Raw genomic sequence first — 16677 nt, 5'->3', positions numbered from 1 at the left:
TACGATATGGATAATAGTCTTAAAGAGAAGCATTATATATAAGTATAGTAAGTATGTATATACAGAGATTCATGTTGATTCTTATATGTCTTTAATTAATGTTAACTTATTGTTATATTTCAGTTTCGCCTTACATACTCAGTACATTATTCGTACTGACGTCCTTTTGTTGGGGATGCTGCATATATGCTTGCAGGTATAAATAATCAGTTTGACGAGCCCTCAGAGTAGACGAGGTTAGTATTGAGCGAATAATCAGTAAGACTCCACCTCATTCAGAGTGCATCCAAGTCTATAAGTCATCGTGTTAGAGTTTTGCTACAGACCTATGGGTAGGGCGGTACGCTGTCCCATTTGATGTCAAATACTCTTAGAGGCTTTATAGAAAGAAGTACATTTTGTACAATATGTTAGAGGCCTTGACGACCTATATGTACTCATGTTTTATGAATGATGGTTCATTGATACAACGCTTGCCTACTTATAGTTATACATTACAAGTTGTGGCCATGTTGACCCATAATAGTTAGAAGAAAAAAAAGTTGCAGAGTGGTTCGCTCGGGCCAGTACGGCACCGGGTTCCAGCTACGCCTCCCAGGTTTGGGGCGTGACACATCTCGTGCAACCATGATTTCCCCAGGATAATATTGTAACCCATATCGCCGACCACCACTTCGAAAAGGGTCATCTTCATCACCCCTCGGTATTTGTGGGCAGCAAGAACTCTCCCCAAGTTGTAACACTTGCCAAATTGAACCCGGCGAGGTGTTTTGTGGCCGGAATGATACTTCTGGTGAGCTTGTCTTGCTCCAATAATCTCCACTGGATAATATTGGCCGACTTCCTAGGTCCACAAGAATATGTTTAATTTTAAAATCTAAGACATTTAGAGAGATTACCAGGGCATCATTATGCGGTAGCAGCAGTCCATCCGCGTCTTTCTCCATGAAAGTAATATCGTCCTCGGTGACTTCCCTAAGTCTGTTATTATGGGTTACCGACACCTTTGTCTTTTTTTCCGCCAAAAATATCACACCATTTATCTCGTTCCCCCCAAAAATCATGTTGATTGTCAAACGTAGAGGATCTTCTCCTGCTTTCGAAGGCTCCACGTTATTGCGATTGCGGGCATGATTGTTTTTAGCCCGATCACTCAAAAATTCCTTGAGATGGCCATTTTTCAGCAATGTCGCCACCTCTTCGCATAGATGCCGGCAGTCCCCAATCCAGTGACCGTTTGTCCCATAGTATTCGTACCATAAATTAGGATCCCTTTGACTGGGATCAGATCTAATTGACTTTGGGAATCATGCTTCTTTAATGTTCCCCATAGCCGACACCAGCTCCACTACACTGACATTAAAGTTGTATTTGGAAGGCCTATGGTAGGAAGAATCTCGAGAACCAGATGTCTCCTTATTCTGCAATGACCTGTTATTTTGGCCGTGATCAACTCTCCTATTGGTAGAGAATCTATTCGTCGACCGGAAAACTTCGCCGCGTCCTTCGGCCCGTTCGTAGGGCAAAAACTGACCCCTTGAAGACCGTCGATCTGTGTCGAAATCATCTTTTGATTTCTCTTTATTCTTCTCCCAGTCCCGAGCTAATCATCCTCAATTCTTGTATTTGACTCGTACCGATTGTGAACATTTGCCCAAGTTGTTGCTTGGAACTCGAGCAAACTTTCTTTTAATTTCCGGAAGCATCGGAACTTCTCGGATTCAAACCTTTTGTGAATGCTTCAGCTACCCATTCGCCTGGTACGACTGGTATCAGTATTCTTTCTTTTTGGAATCTGGCCACAAACTCCCGTAACAATTCAGACTCTCCTTGTGTAATCCTGAATATATCGGCCTTTCGGGCCTGTACCTTTCTGGCCCCGGTATGGCCTTGATGAAAAGAGTCCGCGAGCATCTCAAAGAAGTTTATGGAGTGCTCGGGCAAAAATGAATACCATGTCAAGGCTCCCTTCGTAAAAGTCTCCCCGAATTTCTTCAATAAGACTAACTCAATCTTGTGGGGAGCAAAATCGTTCCCCTTCACCGTCGTTGTATAGGTGGTGATGTGCTCATGAGGATCTGAAGTCCCATCATTCTTTGGCATGTCTGGCATTTTAGACCGTTCCCCCCGACCCCATCAAAGTCGACCTCGCCCCTCGGGGTATTGTTGTCGACCCTCTACGTTGTTTGATTTGCGGGAGCATCGGGAGGAACTGGACCTCGTCTATCCGTGTTGTTGGAAGCACCCGACAAAACCTACTTCAGCTCTATCATGACCTGATCCTATCATGTGAGATGGCCTATAATGGCCTCTTGTTGCTCTTTCAAGATATTTACTGTTTCAACGACGTGCTCGTCTTCAGCATCATCAGGAGCCGCCTCTCGATCAAGTTGAGAATATCGTCCGCCGTGGACCAGTGTGGCCTCATCCCCCTCATTGCGGGTATCATTGATTGAATCCTCGTGCTGAGGCTGATTTCCTTGGGCCTTAATGTTGTGTGCGGTGTTGACACCGTTATCTGCTCTATGATTTTTTGCTAAGAACAAAAGATCAAACATGTTAGTAATAGATGCAAAGATCAACTCAATTACACAATTGTCTAAGTCCCACGGTGGACGCCATACTATTTATCCATAAAACGATACTGTTGAATTTATACGTGATTTATAGACAAGAAAATTAATTTGATCCCAATTGATAAAAAAAATTAGACGAAAATATAAGACTTAGCCTTGGGGTTGAGATAAAGCAGCAGAAATCGTGATTCCGAGAGCAAGGCTTCTGGGGGCAATAATAATAATATAAACGAGCAAAAGATAAAAGTATATTAAACTTTGAACAAAGTGTAGTATATATTTGTCAGAAAATTCGTGCCCCTCACCATGATAATAGGACTCACTATTTATAGTTGCAACTAGGGAACAAGGTCCTAGAATTAAGCTCCTCTTTAATGACAATTATGAGGGCCATCAAAGAATGTGTAACGGTAGGCAGCGAATGCCATATTCTCTATAGTGCACCATATACTTAATGCTATAGAATATTCTCCAATAAGTGCTACCGAGTGACAGACATTTATCTCGCCATCATGAATATCATTCTCTCCGATAACAAACGAGATCATTGCCTTCGGGCCCGACTGTCTTCTGTCTCCGGCTCCACGCGTCGCTTTCTCATGTGATTAGTTAATATGAATATATTTTACCCTATACACTAATTACATATTTTTATTAATTAGATGATAATAAATTGAATCAAGAAAATAATTTGTAAGATACAAAAAAATACCATTGAATGTAAATCAAGATTTTATGTTGATAAATTATTTAAATATAGCTAAAAAAAGATTTTTAGGAAAGAAAGGAGAAAAGTGAATTGATGTTCGAGGCGCGAGGGGTATTAGATGCAAAGTACAACAACAACAACAATGACGATCCAATATAATCTCATAAGTGGGGTCTGGGGAAGGTAATATGTACGCAGACCTTACCCCTACCCCGAAGGGTAGAGAGACTGTTTCCAGAAGAGCCTCGGCTAAAAAAAAGCAACAGAAACCGATATATTAGTACCGTAAAAATGCAAAGTAGTGTTCTCTAATTCTGGCGTGAAAACGGGGACAAAAGCTTAGTAGGTCTTTGGAGACACCTAACCAGTACATAACAAAAAAGCCCAAAAACTCCATAGTCCATAGTCCCTAGTCCATAGCCTGGTTTCTTCATTTGGGAGAAAGGCGGTTGCTGAACATTTGAGCAAAGAATCCACGCATTCTTGTTTTTCTTGTTGTTGTAATATTCATTCATCTCTTCATACTCTTGCCCTCGCTGATTTTAACAGAAGAATAGAACCCTATGGAGGTCCTCCGATCGAACCTTGGCCGGGTTCGGATTCCAGAGCCAACAAATCGTATCTACAAGCACGAGTGCTGCATTTCTTTCGATAATCCGGTAAAATCCTTAATTCCAATATTCAATTATCATCTCGCTCTTTTTTTACTTCACATCGTTTGCTGGAAGTTGTTATGGTTATATAGTTAAGATTGTAATTATTGGCCTTGTGCCATTTTTAATAAGGTCAGTGCATGTTAGTCCTGTAGGGTTAACGAGTTTCTTCTAGGGTTTATGGTTCACTCTGATTTGGTTAGAAGCCTGCAGTTGATTAGTACTTCGAGTCAGTGGCCGAGCCAGGAATTTATGCAAGGGGATTAAAAAAAAAGTACTAGAACTGTCATACTTAGAGTTTGAACTTGTGACCTAAAGCGACTTTTGAACTCCTTTGCAACTACACTATAGTTTATATGTAAACAAAAGAAATTCATTTTTGCCCTATTTATGCAGTATAATATTCTGACGAAGGGGATTCAGTTGAAGCCCTTGGCTCTACATAGCTCTGCTACTGCCGGGAGTTATTTGTTTTCCTAAAGCTGCTATGAAGTTGTAGGAACAGGGTCAAAATAGAGCGGAATGGATATAGAGTATTCATTTAGCCATTACCAGCTAGTTTAGGATTGGCGCATGGTAGTAGTTGTTGTATAGCCTCTATGAAATGCCATAATGGTGCTGACTTATTAGTTTGATCTTTTACGTCCGTATTCGATAATGCTCAATTAGGAAATATATCTTCACTTATGAAGCAGTTTCTATTTATTTAGTTACGGTTGTAAATGTTTCATTGCTGTTTTTTTCCAGAAATCCGAGGGTGGGCTGTTTGTTGATATGAATGCTTTTCTTGCATTTGGAAAGGATTATGTTGGTTGGAACTATGAGAAGACTGGGAACTCAGTTTATCTGCATATAAAGCAGACAAAGAAGACAGAAGATGCCGAAGATAGACCTTCCAAAAAACCCACTCTCTTGGCTATAGGTATTTAAACTGTTAAGCATTTCACATGTAGTATACTAGTTTGAATGCACTTTAGCGTACAACTATACAAGTTTTCAAATCTAGGGCAAAATAGAAAAAAAAGAATAAAGAACTGTATAAGTTCCCATTTTCTGATTTTTATCAGAGTTTAGCCTATCACAACTAATTTGGGATTGAAGCATAGTTGATTGATTGATTGACTTGGCTTATGCATTTTCCTTCTAGGTATCGACGGAGGGTTTGATAATAGTGAACCCCAGTACGAAGAAGCGTATGAAATAGTTATATTGCCTGATTATGTTACTCTTCCTTTCCCATCAGTGGAATTGCCTGAAAAGGTACATATTTCTTTTTATATCTTTCCACAGTTTTCTTTTTGTTTGCAGTAAAATGAACACATCTATATATTGCTTACATTCATCCCAAACTTGCAGGTAAGATTGGCAGTTGATGCTGTTTTACTAGCTGAAGGTGCTGAGAGAAAAGAGCAACTGGCGTCTTGGACTGCTGATAAGAAGCTTGTCAGTAAATATGCCACGGATCTGCTACAGCTTGACAATGGAGTTGTTGTTCCACCAGTGGGCTGGAAATGTGCCAAGTGTGATAAAACTGAAAATCTTTGGCTGAATCTAACTGATGGAACTATCCTATGTGGTAGGAAAAATTGGGATGGAACTGGTGGTAATGACCATGCTGTTAACCATTACAGAGAAACTGGTTACCCACTTGCTGTAAAGCTTGGGACGATAACTGCTGATTTGGAGGGGGCAGGTAATGCCATCTTATAAGTTGTGTATCCTCATGATCAGAGCTGTTTATGGAATTGCTGCGTGGCTCTTTTTTCAGTTTTGGTTGACTGGACCTGCTGCTTAGCTCTTCTTTTGTTTTGGCTAACTTGATTTGTTGCTTAACTCTTCTTTTTGTTTTGGTTGACTGGAGTTTCTGGGTAGCTGTTCTTTTTGTTTTGGTTGATCTTGAGAACGACATCAATTCTATCTGGCCTCTTTTTTTTACTTGGGTGTTCCCAGTTCAACTATAAGCACCGCAATTATTTTAACTGCAGATCTGCTTGGTTTATGATTTGTGGAATGTAACTTATGGTTGTTTGGACAACAAAGCTAGTCCTTTTTTTTAATTTCTTTCTTGAAGTCGTCATTCAAAGAGAGCTTTCCAAGACTTAAATTGCTCTCCCAGTATGACAATGCCTGTGTATAGTCATATCTCTCTAGTAAGCCTATGGTCAAATGAAAGCATTAGTTATTGGTTTGAACTGAACAACTTGCTTAACTGTTTAAATTTCATCATTCTGGATGTTATTTGGTTTTGATTTTATTTTAGTGACTTCATTGGTGTAAGGTGGAGGTTCGCAGAATATGTGCACTTACGAACCACCCCCACCCCTCAAAAACAAAACAGAAAAAGGAAAGAAAGAAAGAAAGAAAGAGCTAATGAACAAACTACTTTCTTATCGTGGAATTGGTATTAAGTGCTTTGTACATGTTCTTTAGACGTGCTATGCAGGAGTTAAGATCCTGATAATGGAATAGGGCCCTGTAACTAGACTTTGCTAGACTGGTTGCTACATTGATGCTATTGCCTTGTTTGTAACATGTTAAAGTGCCTTTTTGTCTTTCATTGATTACTAATTGGTTGCAAACTTTGGCAGCTCAGATGTTTTCTCCTATCCAGAGGATGAAAGCGTTGTTGACCCACTTTTAGCTCAACATCTGGCACATTTTGGTATTGACTTCTCATCCTTGCAAAAGGTTAGCAGCTGTATAGATGAACGTTGTGTATTTTACTCATGTAAGAAGTATGAATGATGTGCATGGCTAAAATCTAACAAAATGTTATGTGTTCGGTTCTTGATTCAGCTATATTTCTTATGCAAAATGATGGCTAGTCATAAGGGAGGAAGGACATGTGGCTGAACAAAGTAATTCTCTTTTGAAAGAGTAGAACTTGAAGCTTTTAAAGATCTTAATGGCATGTGGGGTGTTTGATCATTACTCAATTTTAATATTGTATAGAAATATAATTTATTCGAAATCAGTTCCTGAAAACAAAAAAACTTAGGGTCTCAATGAGTTTGATATCCAGAAATTGTCAGGTCACAGTTGGAGAGGAAAAATTTTCAAGGTAACAACAACAACAACAATAACCACATGCCTAGTATAATCCCACATAGTGGGTCTGGGGAGGGTAGTGTGTACACAGACCTTACTCCTACCTTGTGGAGATAGAGAGGTTGTTTCCAATGGACCCTCGGCTCAGGGAAGCATATGCACCACATTAATGAAAAGAAAAACGGGAAGGAACAACACCGAGAAGCCATGTAAAAGCAGTATAAATAATAAGAAGATAGTAAGATGACCAAAATGCAAGAAACGACAGGTAGTCATAGAAACCTACTACCAGCAAAAAGCAGAGTACGTACTAATGCTACCGATATTAACAATCTAGCCTACCTAACCTACTACCCTAATCCTCAACCTCCACATCTTCTTTCATGTCCTCGGTCAGCTGTAGTTGCGCCATGTCTTGCCTAATGATCTCTCCTCAATTCTGGCCTACCTCTACCTCTCCTTGGGCCCTCCATTGTCAACCCCTCACACCTCCTTACCGTGGCATCTGTACTTCTCCTCCTCATATGTCCAAACCATCTAAGTCTCGCTTCTCGCATCTTGTCCTAATGGGGCCACACCCACCTTGTCCAGAATAACTTCATTCCTAATCCTATCTAACCTATCCATCTCAACATTCTCATCTCTGTTACCTTCATCTTCTGGACATGGGAGCTCTTGGCTGTCCAACACTCAGCCTTATACAACATAGTCGGTCTGACCACCGCTCTATAAAACATACCTTTAAGTTTTGACGGCACCTTCATGGTAGGGGACATTTTTAATATTGGGTCATATTCTTTTGCATGGAATATCTAAGAAAAATGTTAAGAATGTGTTGTCACATGCAATAGATATGCATGGGTTAACTAATGCTTGAGGGACACAGAAGAGTACAAGAAGCCTTTGCATAGGTGAAAATGGGGGAGTGGAGGGTTCTTTTTGGTAGGCGAGGGAACTTAAAAGGAGGTTCTCTGATGTATATGTCGAAAGGTATGGTTTTAAAATGGCGTTAGTGTGAGATTTGGGGGTTAACATGAAAGGTTTCTGGAAGAAGCTGAGTCATGTCACAAATCTTTGTTTTCAAGTAGTTCTATTCTACCAGTGACACTATTACATATCCTGAGTACATGTCAGCTTCAGGTCTTTGTGGCTAAGAAAGGGAGACAAGGAGTTCAAATCCTTTTGACATATTTGTGTCCAATTGAGAAATTATGCTTTCTAATTTTGAGGACTATGAGATTGGAACTTAGAATGAAGAAAAATAGACTCATGTGCAACAAGTGCGATACTCCCTCCGTCCCAATTTATGTGACGGCGTTAGGATTTCGTGAGTCTAAAGAATTATACTTTGACCTTAATTCTTTTATATACCTTTTAAATATTTTGAATTATTAATTGTTGTGACTTATATACTTTTTTACGTAGTTTCCGAATATGTAAATTTTACTTCGAGAAACTTGAAAATTTTATGTCCAAATGCACGGTCAAAATTAAGAAGTTTGAATCTTGAAAAGCGGAAAGTGTCACGTAAATTGGGGCAGGCGGAGTATTTCTGTGGGTGTTTATCAACCTGTAGATATGTGACAATACATTTGACATATTCAAAAAAGCTGTATGACAATACGTTTGGTGTCCACACTTCGTGGATGGATAGTTTTTAGTGATTAATAAATGGAATCATCCAGCATTATAGTATGTTAGAGGAGTAAAGATGTATACAGATATGACAGGTCAATAGACTAAAGATTGGGAAATGTTCCATAATAATGGGCCTTAGAGTTGGTTCAATTCTGTTTAGTCTTTCAGCTGGAGTTGCTCATTTGCAGCCCTATTTTAAGCATGATGCCAGCTAAGAAAATGATATTCTTTCCTATATGATTACTTCTCTAACCTATTAAATCTTACTTCGATTTCTTCCCATTATTTGGAGTCATATTCTGTAAGTACAACTAGAAATTATCCTTTAACTGGTTACATACTTTGTGATCATTTTCATTTGAGGCGATTGAGCAATCACTTGTTAATTATTATCTACATAAAACTGATACTAATAAGTTACTAATCCCATCATTACATCTCTTCCTATTATTACGACTAATTCTTTTTGTTTTTCCCAGACTGAAATGACGACTGCTGAGAGAGAGCTAGACCAAAATATTAATTTTGATTGGAACCGGATTCAAGAAACGGGTGAGGATGTTGAACCACTTTTTGGACCTGGTTACACTGGATTAGTCAATCTTGGTAACAGGTGCGGCTAGCCTTAGTAGTGCTGCTTGGCCAACGTTGCATGTCTTATATTCATTTTAAGAAAGAAACGTATGAAACTGTCTGGTCTCATATATCTTTCTTGCAGTTGCTACTTGGCTGCTACAATGCAGGTTGTGTTCTCGATGCGTTCCTTTTGTTTAAAGTAAGATAAATGTTATTTGTGGCAAATGTCTTTGATGTTCATTTATTGAAGGAAAATGTCATTTATGTTAAAGTGGTTTTGGGATTTCCTTCTTTTCTACATCTTCCCATCTGATGCCATATCTTCTATCAGATACTATTCAGATCAAAGTCTGAAAGCAGCTTTCAGTATGGCTCCTGCTGATCCAACTGTAGATCTTAACATGCAGCTGTGAGTAGCTTGGATCTATTCATTTTTCCAGTTTACCATTACCATTACGTCTCAACTAGCTATTGCATTTGTTGTGCACTCTACTGCTCTACAAAAATCTGCATAGCAGCAAAGCATGTCTTGCTGGATACTGAGTTCTACTTACGTTTCTCATTGTTACAGGATGGTAGTCACTGCACACACTTTATGCATTTTCAAACTGAATTCCTCCGTTGGCACTCCTAATTAACAATTTTGAGAAGATATTCATATTCTGCAAAGCATATTTGCTTGAATTGTTGATACCAATGAGACATTGTTACGGGCAAGTCTAATGAACAAGGAGTAATATGAAAAATGAATTTATGTAAAGATTAGCACCAACATTGCATTCCTTCATATGTGACGGAGGGAGTTTTTCTTTCTTTTCGGGGTCTTTTCGTGGGGAGAGGGGTATCCAGCAGGGTTTGTTCAGACCTGTAACTGCAAATTAGGCTGTACTGTGACGATGACTAGAGTTCTGCAGTTAGCTGAATTTTCTGGTCGCATAAACACTGATTCCTAATTGAGGATTCATATTGCTTACACAATAAATTCGGAATTGAGGTGTAGTAGTAGTATAAATACTGATCCCTGTAACAGAGCCTTTTCCATGCTTCAATTTGCATATTTGGTAAGATTTTGTTCATGAAAGCTGTTATGAACTTGTTGTGTGCTCTTAACTTGTTGATAGCTGACCTGTATTCTGGCAGAACGAAACTGGCTCATGGCTTGCTTTCTGGTAAATATTCGGCTCCTGTTCTGGAGGTATGTGTGTGAGTACTTCATTCCTTTTTGTATTGTCTTTTTTCTTAGTAGCTAATAGTTAATCCATGGTGATTCAGAAGGATGATACTACAAGTGCTGCAAGCTCACCGGTAAAATCTCATATGAACTTGTTATATTTTATGATTGCATCTACATGGTTGACTCTTAAGAGTAGTCCATATTATTTATTTTGTTAATATTATGATAGAAATTTGCTGCCGATGCAGCAATAAGATGTATTTTCCTTGAAGATTGATGACAATGCCTTAAAATGAATGTTGGTTACAAACCTTCGTCCAGAACTTGTGATATCCGGTTTATTGACTTACTTTTTTTTAGTAAATTTCCCAAAACAGTTGTTAAAGCTTCCAATTTTTCATTTGTTGTGCATTAACAAATCATGCTCATTACTTAGGGGTAGTGCACTTGAATGCCGAGGGTCTATTGGAAACAACCTCTCTACTCTAGGGTAGGGATAAGGTCTGCGTACACACTACCCTCCCCAGACCCCACTTGTGGGATTATACTGGGTTGTTGTTGTTGTTGTTGTTGTATTTCAGGTGTGAGGCGTGTTTTAGATACCTCTTATATATTGTTCATAACATTAACTCATGAGTTTTTTCTTTCGTCTTTTCTGTTTTCACCATATCATTTCACCCGTATCTATATCTTCCCTCTCTTATTAATCATTTGTTTGCTCTCTTCACTTATTAGAAACAGGAGGGTATCCGTCCCAGAATGTTCAAGTCAGTAATAGCTGCTAGCCACCCTGAATTTTCAACTATGAGACAACAGGTACGCCGGCATTCTTGGGAACTTCTACAACCAGAAGATTGTTTTTAATTTTTGATTATTAGGTTAAAGCGTGATAACACCTCAGCACTAAAAGAAGTCCGGCAATCTCTCGGTATTGCGTCACGCTGAAAAATTTCATTTGAGCTCTTTCCAGCCAGCTGATAAAATATGTGGCTTGTTTGATGCTTTCATCGGCGCTTGTGGCTTTCTTATCATTTTGTCTGCAACCAAGGTGGTCAGAACTGTTGTGTATGCTCATGTTGGCTTCATGGTCCCTTCCCTTCATTTCCCTTGAGACCTAGTCGGTTTTGTCTTTTTGTTTTGCAATTCTATTCATTCTGGTTTGTTGCCATTACCATGGCTATCACTATTCTTATTGTTTACTAATAGCAACTTATATCTAGGATGCCTTAGAGTTCTTCCTGCATTTTATTGATCAAGTTGAACGGATGAACTCTGGGAAACCTGATTTTGATCCGTCAAGAAGCTTCAAGTTTGGTATTGAAGAACGCCTCCAATGTCCCTCAGGCAAAGTTGCTTACAACAGGAGGAATGATTATATTCTCTCTCTTAATATCCCTTTGGAAAAGGCCATCAATAAAAGTGAATTTTCTGTCTTGTTTATTGCTCTCTCTTCCTGCTCTTAGTTTACATTTGTTTGTTATGAAATTCCGGAAGAGCTTGATATCCATTACTGGCTCTATTCTTATATTTCATTTGGTGTGAAATTCCAGAAGAGTTAGCAGAATTCCAAAATTTGAAGAGTAAGAAAGCTGCAGAAGGAAAAGAACTGTGAGTCTTGACTAGTTGATCCATGCTTGCCTTTCATATAATACTTCTGCTAAATGTGTGGTTTCTGCAGGTCTGCTGACGAAATTGTCCGCCCGAGGGTGTCATTGAAGGATTGCTTAGATTGTTTTTCAGCTCCTGAGGAGGTCCATGAGTTTTACAGCACAGCTTTAAAGGCTAGGACAACGGCTATAAAGTAAACTTGCTATTCTCCCCTTAAATTTTGTTTCTCCAATTTTCATCTCCCTCTGCTTGCGGCTTCTCAGATGTAGTTTAGCTTGACTTCTTTTGTTGTTTGCCTAGTATCTTATCTTTTGGCTTTGTCACAACATGCACAGTTTCCTCTAGAGATTATAGGTGCCTTGTAAGAAATTAATGCCCAGTGACTGGCACCTTTATCTATTTATTTGAGCATCCTACCTGATGATTCTACTTTTTATCCTTTTTAACTTTGTTTATAAATAGAACTGCAGGTTTGACTTCTTTTCCAGATTATCTGGTTTTGCACATGCGAAAATTTGTTATGGAGGAAGGCTGGGTGCCAAAGAAGCTTGGTATGTCATTGTTTCTTTAGCGGAATACTTCTAACGAGCCCATTGTTTGATCTTGTTAAATTGCTTATTTTTTTTTATTTTTTTTTTGGTGATGGACTTTTTAGATGTCTACATAGATGTCCCTGAAACCATTGACATAAGTGGCATGCGAAGTAATGGTATTCAACCAGGAGAAGAGCTATTACCTGACAGTGGTTTGTATCTCCTTGTTTTTTACTAATCTCTTAGTGATCTTGGAAAAATGTCTTTCATTTATGCCCAATAATGTTTTGTGAATAGGAATAATATGAGCATGTCTATCTTTTTATCTCATAGGACTTCTTTTCTGCCTTGCCTCCCTTTTGTAGCTTCTCAATTTTTTTCAAGAATTTTTTGCACTTCAATCCTCTCACTTATTGAAGAGATAAATCTTCAAAAATGTGGGAATCTGCACTGCATCGCTCGTATACTTCAATGATGAGGTCTTTGCTTTCTGTTAGAGGAAGTGTGGCAAAGACCTTTGGAACTAAAAGTGATTGCATTACCGATCAAAAAACAAAGTAATTTCTTGCAATCTTTCTCGTCAAAAATATTGGTAGTCTTTAGGGCGTGGAACGATGCACAACTTTTGGGTGCCCCCCCCCCCCCCTTTTTTTTTTTGTAAGACAAGGTTGGTGTCTGGGATCAGTCTCATTCATTTTGAGTATTTTATTCTAAGTTTTTAATTCTATTCTTTTATCTGCACATTGCTAAGTTATTGGGTAGTTGTTGTTGTTGTTGTAAGTTATTATTGACCTAGTAAGGGAACAAAATTTTCTTGCTCCTTTTTAGCTTGCAATGTTTTCTCTGGATCAATTGGTGGATTGCTTGTTCAGTTGATGTGTCTGTTGAGAAACCAAAGAACATTGCTTAGTTTTATTTAGTTCGTTCCATGATCCCTGTAGGCTGTAACATGATTTGGGTATCTCTATTGATTGGGCACTGAAATGATGAACCCGATGTCCATGTATTTTAAATGTGTTTTATTATGTCTTAGTTCAATTTTTTTCCATAAAGTTTTTGCTGAATGTTTTTAAGCAGTAAACCTCAGTTGCTCCATTATTGGTAGTGTTACGTTCTCTGGTCTGATAGTGTTATTTTATTGCGTGCTAGTTATTTTATACGGGTGGGAGTAGCAACAGGAGATAGCTACCTATGTGTAGAGAGAAGCCAATATTGACCTGACAGTACATACCTCAGATATCTATATTTCATGAAATAGAATTCGGGTCACCATTTACTCTAATTCCTGCTCTAGATAATTAGTTGCTTCTAGTAGGCCCTTTGGTGTTTCTCATTCTTCCAGCTTGTGATTGTTTTAATTCCTGGGAGATTTTCAAGATGGGGGATGCCGGGATGGTTATGTTAACAGCTTTTTAGTGCATCTCTTTCAGTCTTTTGTATATGATCATCGCATAATTGTCTTTAGAAGTTTTTGGCTGTGATAACTACTTGTATGTCAATTCTATGGCTGGCTTCTCTCATGTGTTTATAAGTTCTAAATTGCTCATTATTTTTCATTACTGGTCCATAAACCAGATGCTGGGGATGGTGAGCAATCAACAAAGCTTCTGGCTAATGAGGATATTGTTGCACAACTTGTTTCAATGGGATTTAATCTTCTTCATTGTCAGAAGGCTGCAATTAATACTTCCAATAGTGGAGTAGAGGCAGCAATGAATTGGTTACTTGAGAACATGAATGATTCAGGTGTTTTTTGATATTTCCTCTGAGCAGAAGTTCATCAAGTCTTTGCAATTATTAGAAGCATGATGTTGATGTGTAATTTCTTCCCAGATATTGATGCTCCTATATCACAAAACGTGCAAAATCCTGATATCGATCAATCAAAAATTGATACGCTGGTTTCCTTTGGTTTTGAGGAGAAACTTGCTTGTAGGGCTCTGAAGGCATCGGTAAATTTCTCATTTGCACGGGTTTTTTGAGCTTGCTCCTTGTTATTTACTGCCTATGACATGGTTCATGTTTTGCCCTTTCTCTGTTCTTGTCTGTTCATAGGGTGGTGATGTTGAAAGAGCTACTGAATGGATTTTTAGCAATCCTAGTGCTTCTGCTGCATCAGACATGGATGCTGCAACTAGTGGTGGAGCTGCAGTTGATCCCTTGCTGCCTGATGGAGGAGGAAGTTAGTTCCCTATCTCGGTTCTACTTGTTGATTTACAGCTTTCATGCTTTTACTTGGATCTGATATATTCTTAACAAATGCACGAGACAAGGATCATTAGCCCGTTTATTAAGTGGTGTAGTAGGTGAAGATCCTCTTAGTTTATTGAATGAGACAATTTTTAGCTATAAAATTCCTGCTTAATCTGGTCTTGGATTTTCTATCAGGGAATATGCTAGTTCTACTGCTTAAAACTTTTCCACTTAACTTCCAATTACTGAATCCACCTGGGTTTAATCATCTTGGTCATGGTTTCTTTTTCTTCATTTGGTAGCTCTCCTTCCTCCCCCTTCACAGGGGCAACAATGATTTCTCACTTTTCACCCCTTCGTGTCACAAACCTTCAGCTACTGGGTGGAGGGAAAGTTGCTCTTCTACTAAAGCTCCACCCCTTGGTTTCTCACTTTGTGGTGGTCTGAGAATTGTCAGAAAAGATGCTATATGCTTTTCTTGATCTAAACTTTTATTTTCTTATTTGGAGACACAGGTTTCTTTCACTAAATTATGTTGCTATCAAGGGCTGCAAATTAGATTTCACAACATAGTAAATTTATTTATGGGCCCTGTTTCTTTGGTTTTGCAATGTCGATAAATGACTACTTGCAAATTCTCTTTAGGATGATAGAAGTTCCTAATTCTCTTTCAAAAGGTTCTTACGCATAAATCCAATAGCATTGTATTGTGTATTTCGTTCAATACAAATCACTATCCTTGATGGTGACATTTAGGTTTACTTTTAGATAATTTTATGCTGCTTGGCCTGACCAAGTTTATTTTGGATAATAAACAGGATACAGGCTCCTAGGATTCGTGAGCCACATTGGCACATCTACACAGTGTGGTCATTATGTTGCTCATATTCACAAAGATGGCAGGTGGGTGATTTTCAATGATGAAAAAGTTGGGGTCTCAAAAAATCCCCCGCTGGACATGGGATACCTCTACTTTTTTGAAAGACTTGAGAGTTGAACAATGGACACCCGAGAGCTAGATAAAATGTCGGGATACGCATGCAGGACCAAGCAACTTCTGGAATCATAGCTTGCTATTGTCATATGTTATGCTGGTTGAATACATACTACAAGTGTCTCATAACATACTTCACATGCCTAAATCTTAGGGAAATTCAAATCTCAAGTAGAAGAGTGTAACTTCTTCAGGACCTGGATTTGGATAGATCTATCTTCCATGTATGTAGGGGTCGTTTTGTTCTACTGGTTCTTATGGATTCATCTTTTTGCTTCCTCCGTTACTTTTCTGATTTCTCTCTCTGAAGCTTTTACTGTTGTGTTTTGGTTTTTTATTTAAATGGTGGTAGTTGATTGTTCAGCAGGCACTACGTGAGGTGTCTAATAGATAACATAAAGTCAGAAACCATCCTCATGAGGTGTCTAATAGGTAACAGAAACAGCTTCAGCCTTAGTTTAGGTGTCTAAATGAAAAAATGTGGCTAACTTTGTGGGGCTGTCTATGTATTTGGTTTATATTACTCAATTTCCATACCGACCACTTTTCCTTCAATTTATTTTTCTATTGGTCAAGTTGTAAGGTAACAGAGTATTTGTAATGTTTATAAACACAAGTAGCACCACATTTTTGACTGACGTCTCCACCTTAAACTCTAGGCCAAGTTTAGGAACCAATAGCCCTTCAAATGCAAATGCAGAATTACAAATTGCCATTTTGTATTTTTAGTTTGTTTGCAACTATAAGACGCGAAATGGCTTTTCCAGCTAAAAGCTGTTCTCAGAACTCAAAAAGATACTTATAAATAGTAGCAGGGAGTGGGGATAGAAAAAAGTGCCGGTAAATTTTGGTTAGTTATTCGCCTTAGTGGTAATTGGTAAGTAATCATACAAAACCAACCGCAAAAACTTCTCTTGCTTCTTTGTCACAAGAACAGCTAGGAAGTTACCATTTGAGGAGACAAACAAGAGATTT

General features: G+C 38.6%; 1 protein-coding gene across 1 annotated transcript; it reads left to right on the top strand.

Moving 5' to 3' along the window:
• The first annotated feature begins 3632 nt into the window (after nucleotides 1–3632).
• Nucleotides 3633–15983, top strand: LOC104214203 (ubiquitin carboxyl-terminal hydrolase 14-like). The gene is made up of 20 exons (XM_009763846.2): nucleotides 3633–3944; nucleotides 4686–4860; nucleotides 5086–5198; nucleotides 5295–5631; nucleotides 6532–6626; nucleotides 9104–9237; nucleotides 9343–9399; nucleotides 9532–9609; nucleotides 10341–10395; nucleotides 10473–10505; nucleotides 11110–11190; nucleotides 11595–11793; nucleotides 11925–11982; nucleotides 12053–12175; nucleotides 12445–12533; nucleotides 12638–12727; nucleotides 14091–14261; nucleotides 14349–14467; nucleotides 14571–14697; nucleotides 15527–15983. The coding sequence occupies exons 1-20, from the start codon at nucleotides 3849–3851 to the stop codon at nucleotides 15703–15705; spliced, it is 2409 nt and encodes an 802-aa protein (XP_009762148.1). The 5' UTR covers nucleotides 3633–3848; the 3' UTR covers nucleotides 15706–15983.
• The last annotated feature ends 694 nt before the right edge of the window (nucleotides 15984–16677 follow it).

The sequence above is a fragment of the Nicotiana sylvestris genome, chromosome 7, assembly GCF_000393655.2.
Source record: "Nicotiana sylvestris chromosome 7, ASM39365v2, whole genome shotgun sequence".
Classification (NCBI taxonomy): Eukaryota; Viridiplantae; Streptophyta; class Magnoliopsida; order Solanales; family Solanaceae; genus Nicotiana; species Nicotiana sylvestris.
This window is presented reverse-complemented; position numbering and strand designations above follow the sequence as displayed.

Bases quoted from the DNA above. Each gene is read 5' to 3' on its own strand.
- LOC104214203 (XM_009763846.2), top strand. From the start codon at position 3,849: ATGGAGGTCCTCCGATCGAACCTTGGCCGGGTTCGGATTCCAGAGCCA. The intron at 5,632-6,531 runs GTAATGCCATCT...TTGGCAGCTCAG, and splicing joins TGCTGATTTGGAGGGGGCAG to ATGTTTTCTCCTATCCAGAG. The intron at 14,468-14,570 runs GTAAATTTCTCA...GTCTGTTCATAG, and splicing joins GTAGGGCTCTGAAGGCATCG to GGTGGTGATGTTGAAAGAGC.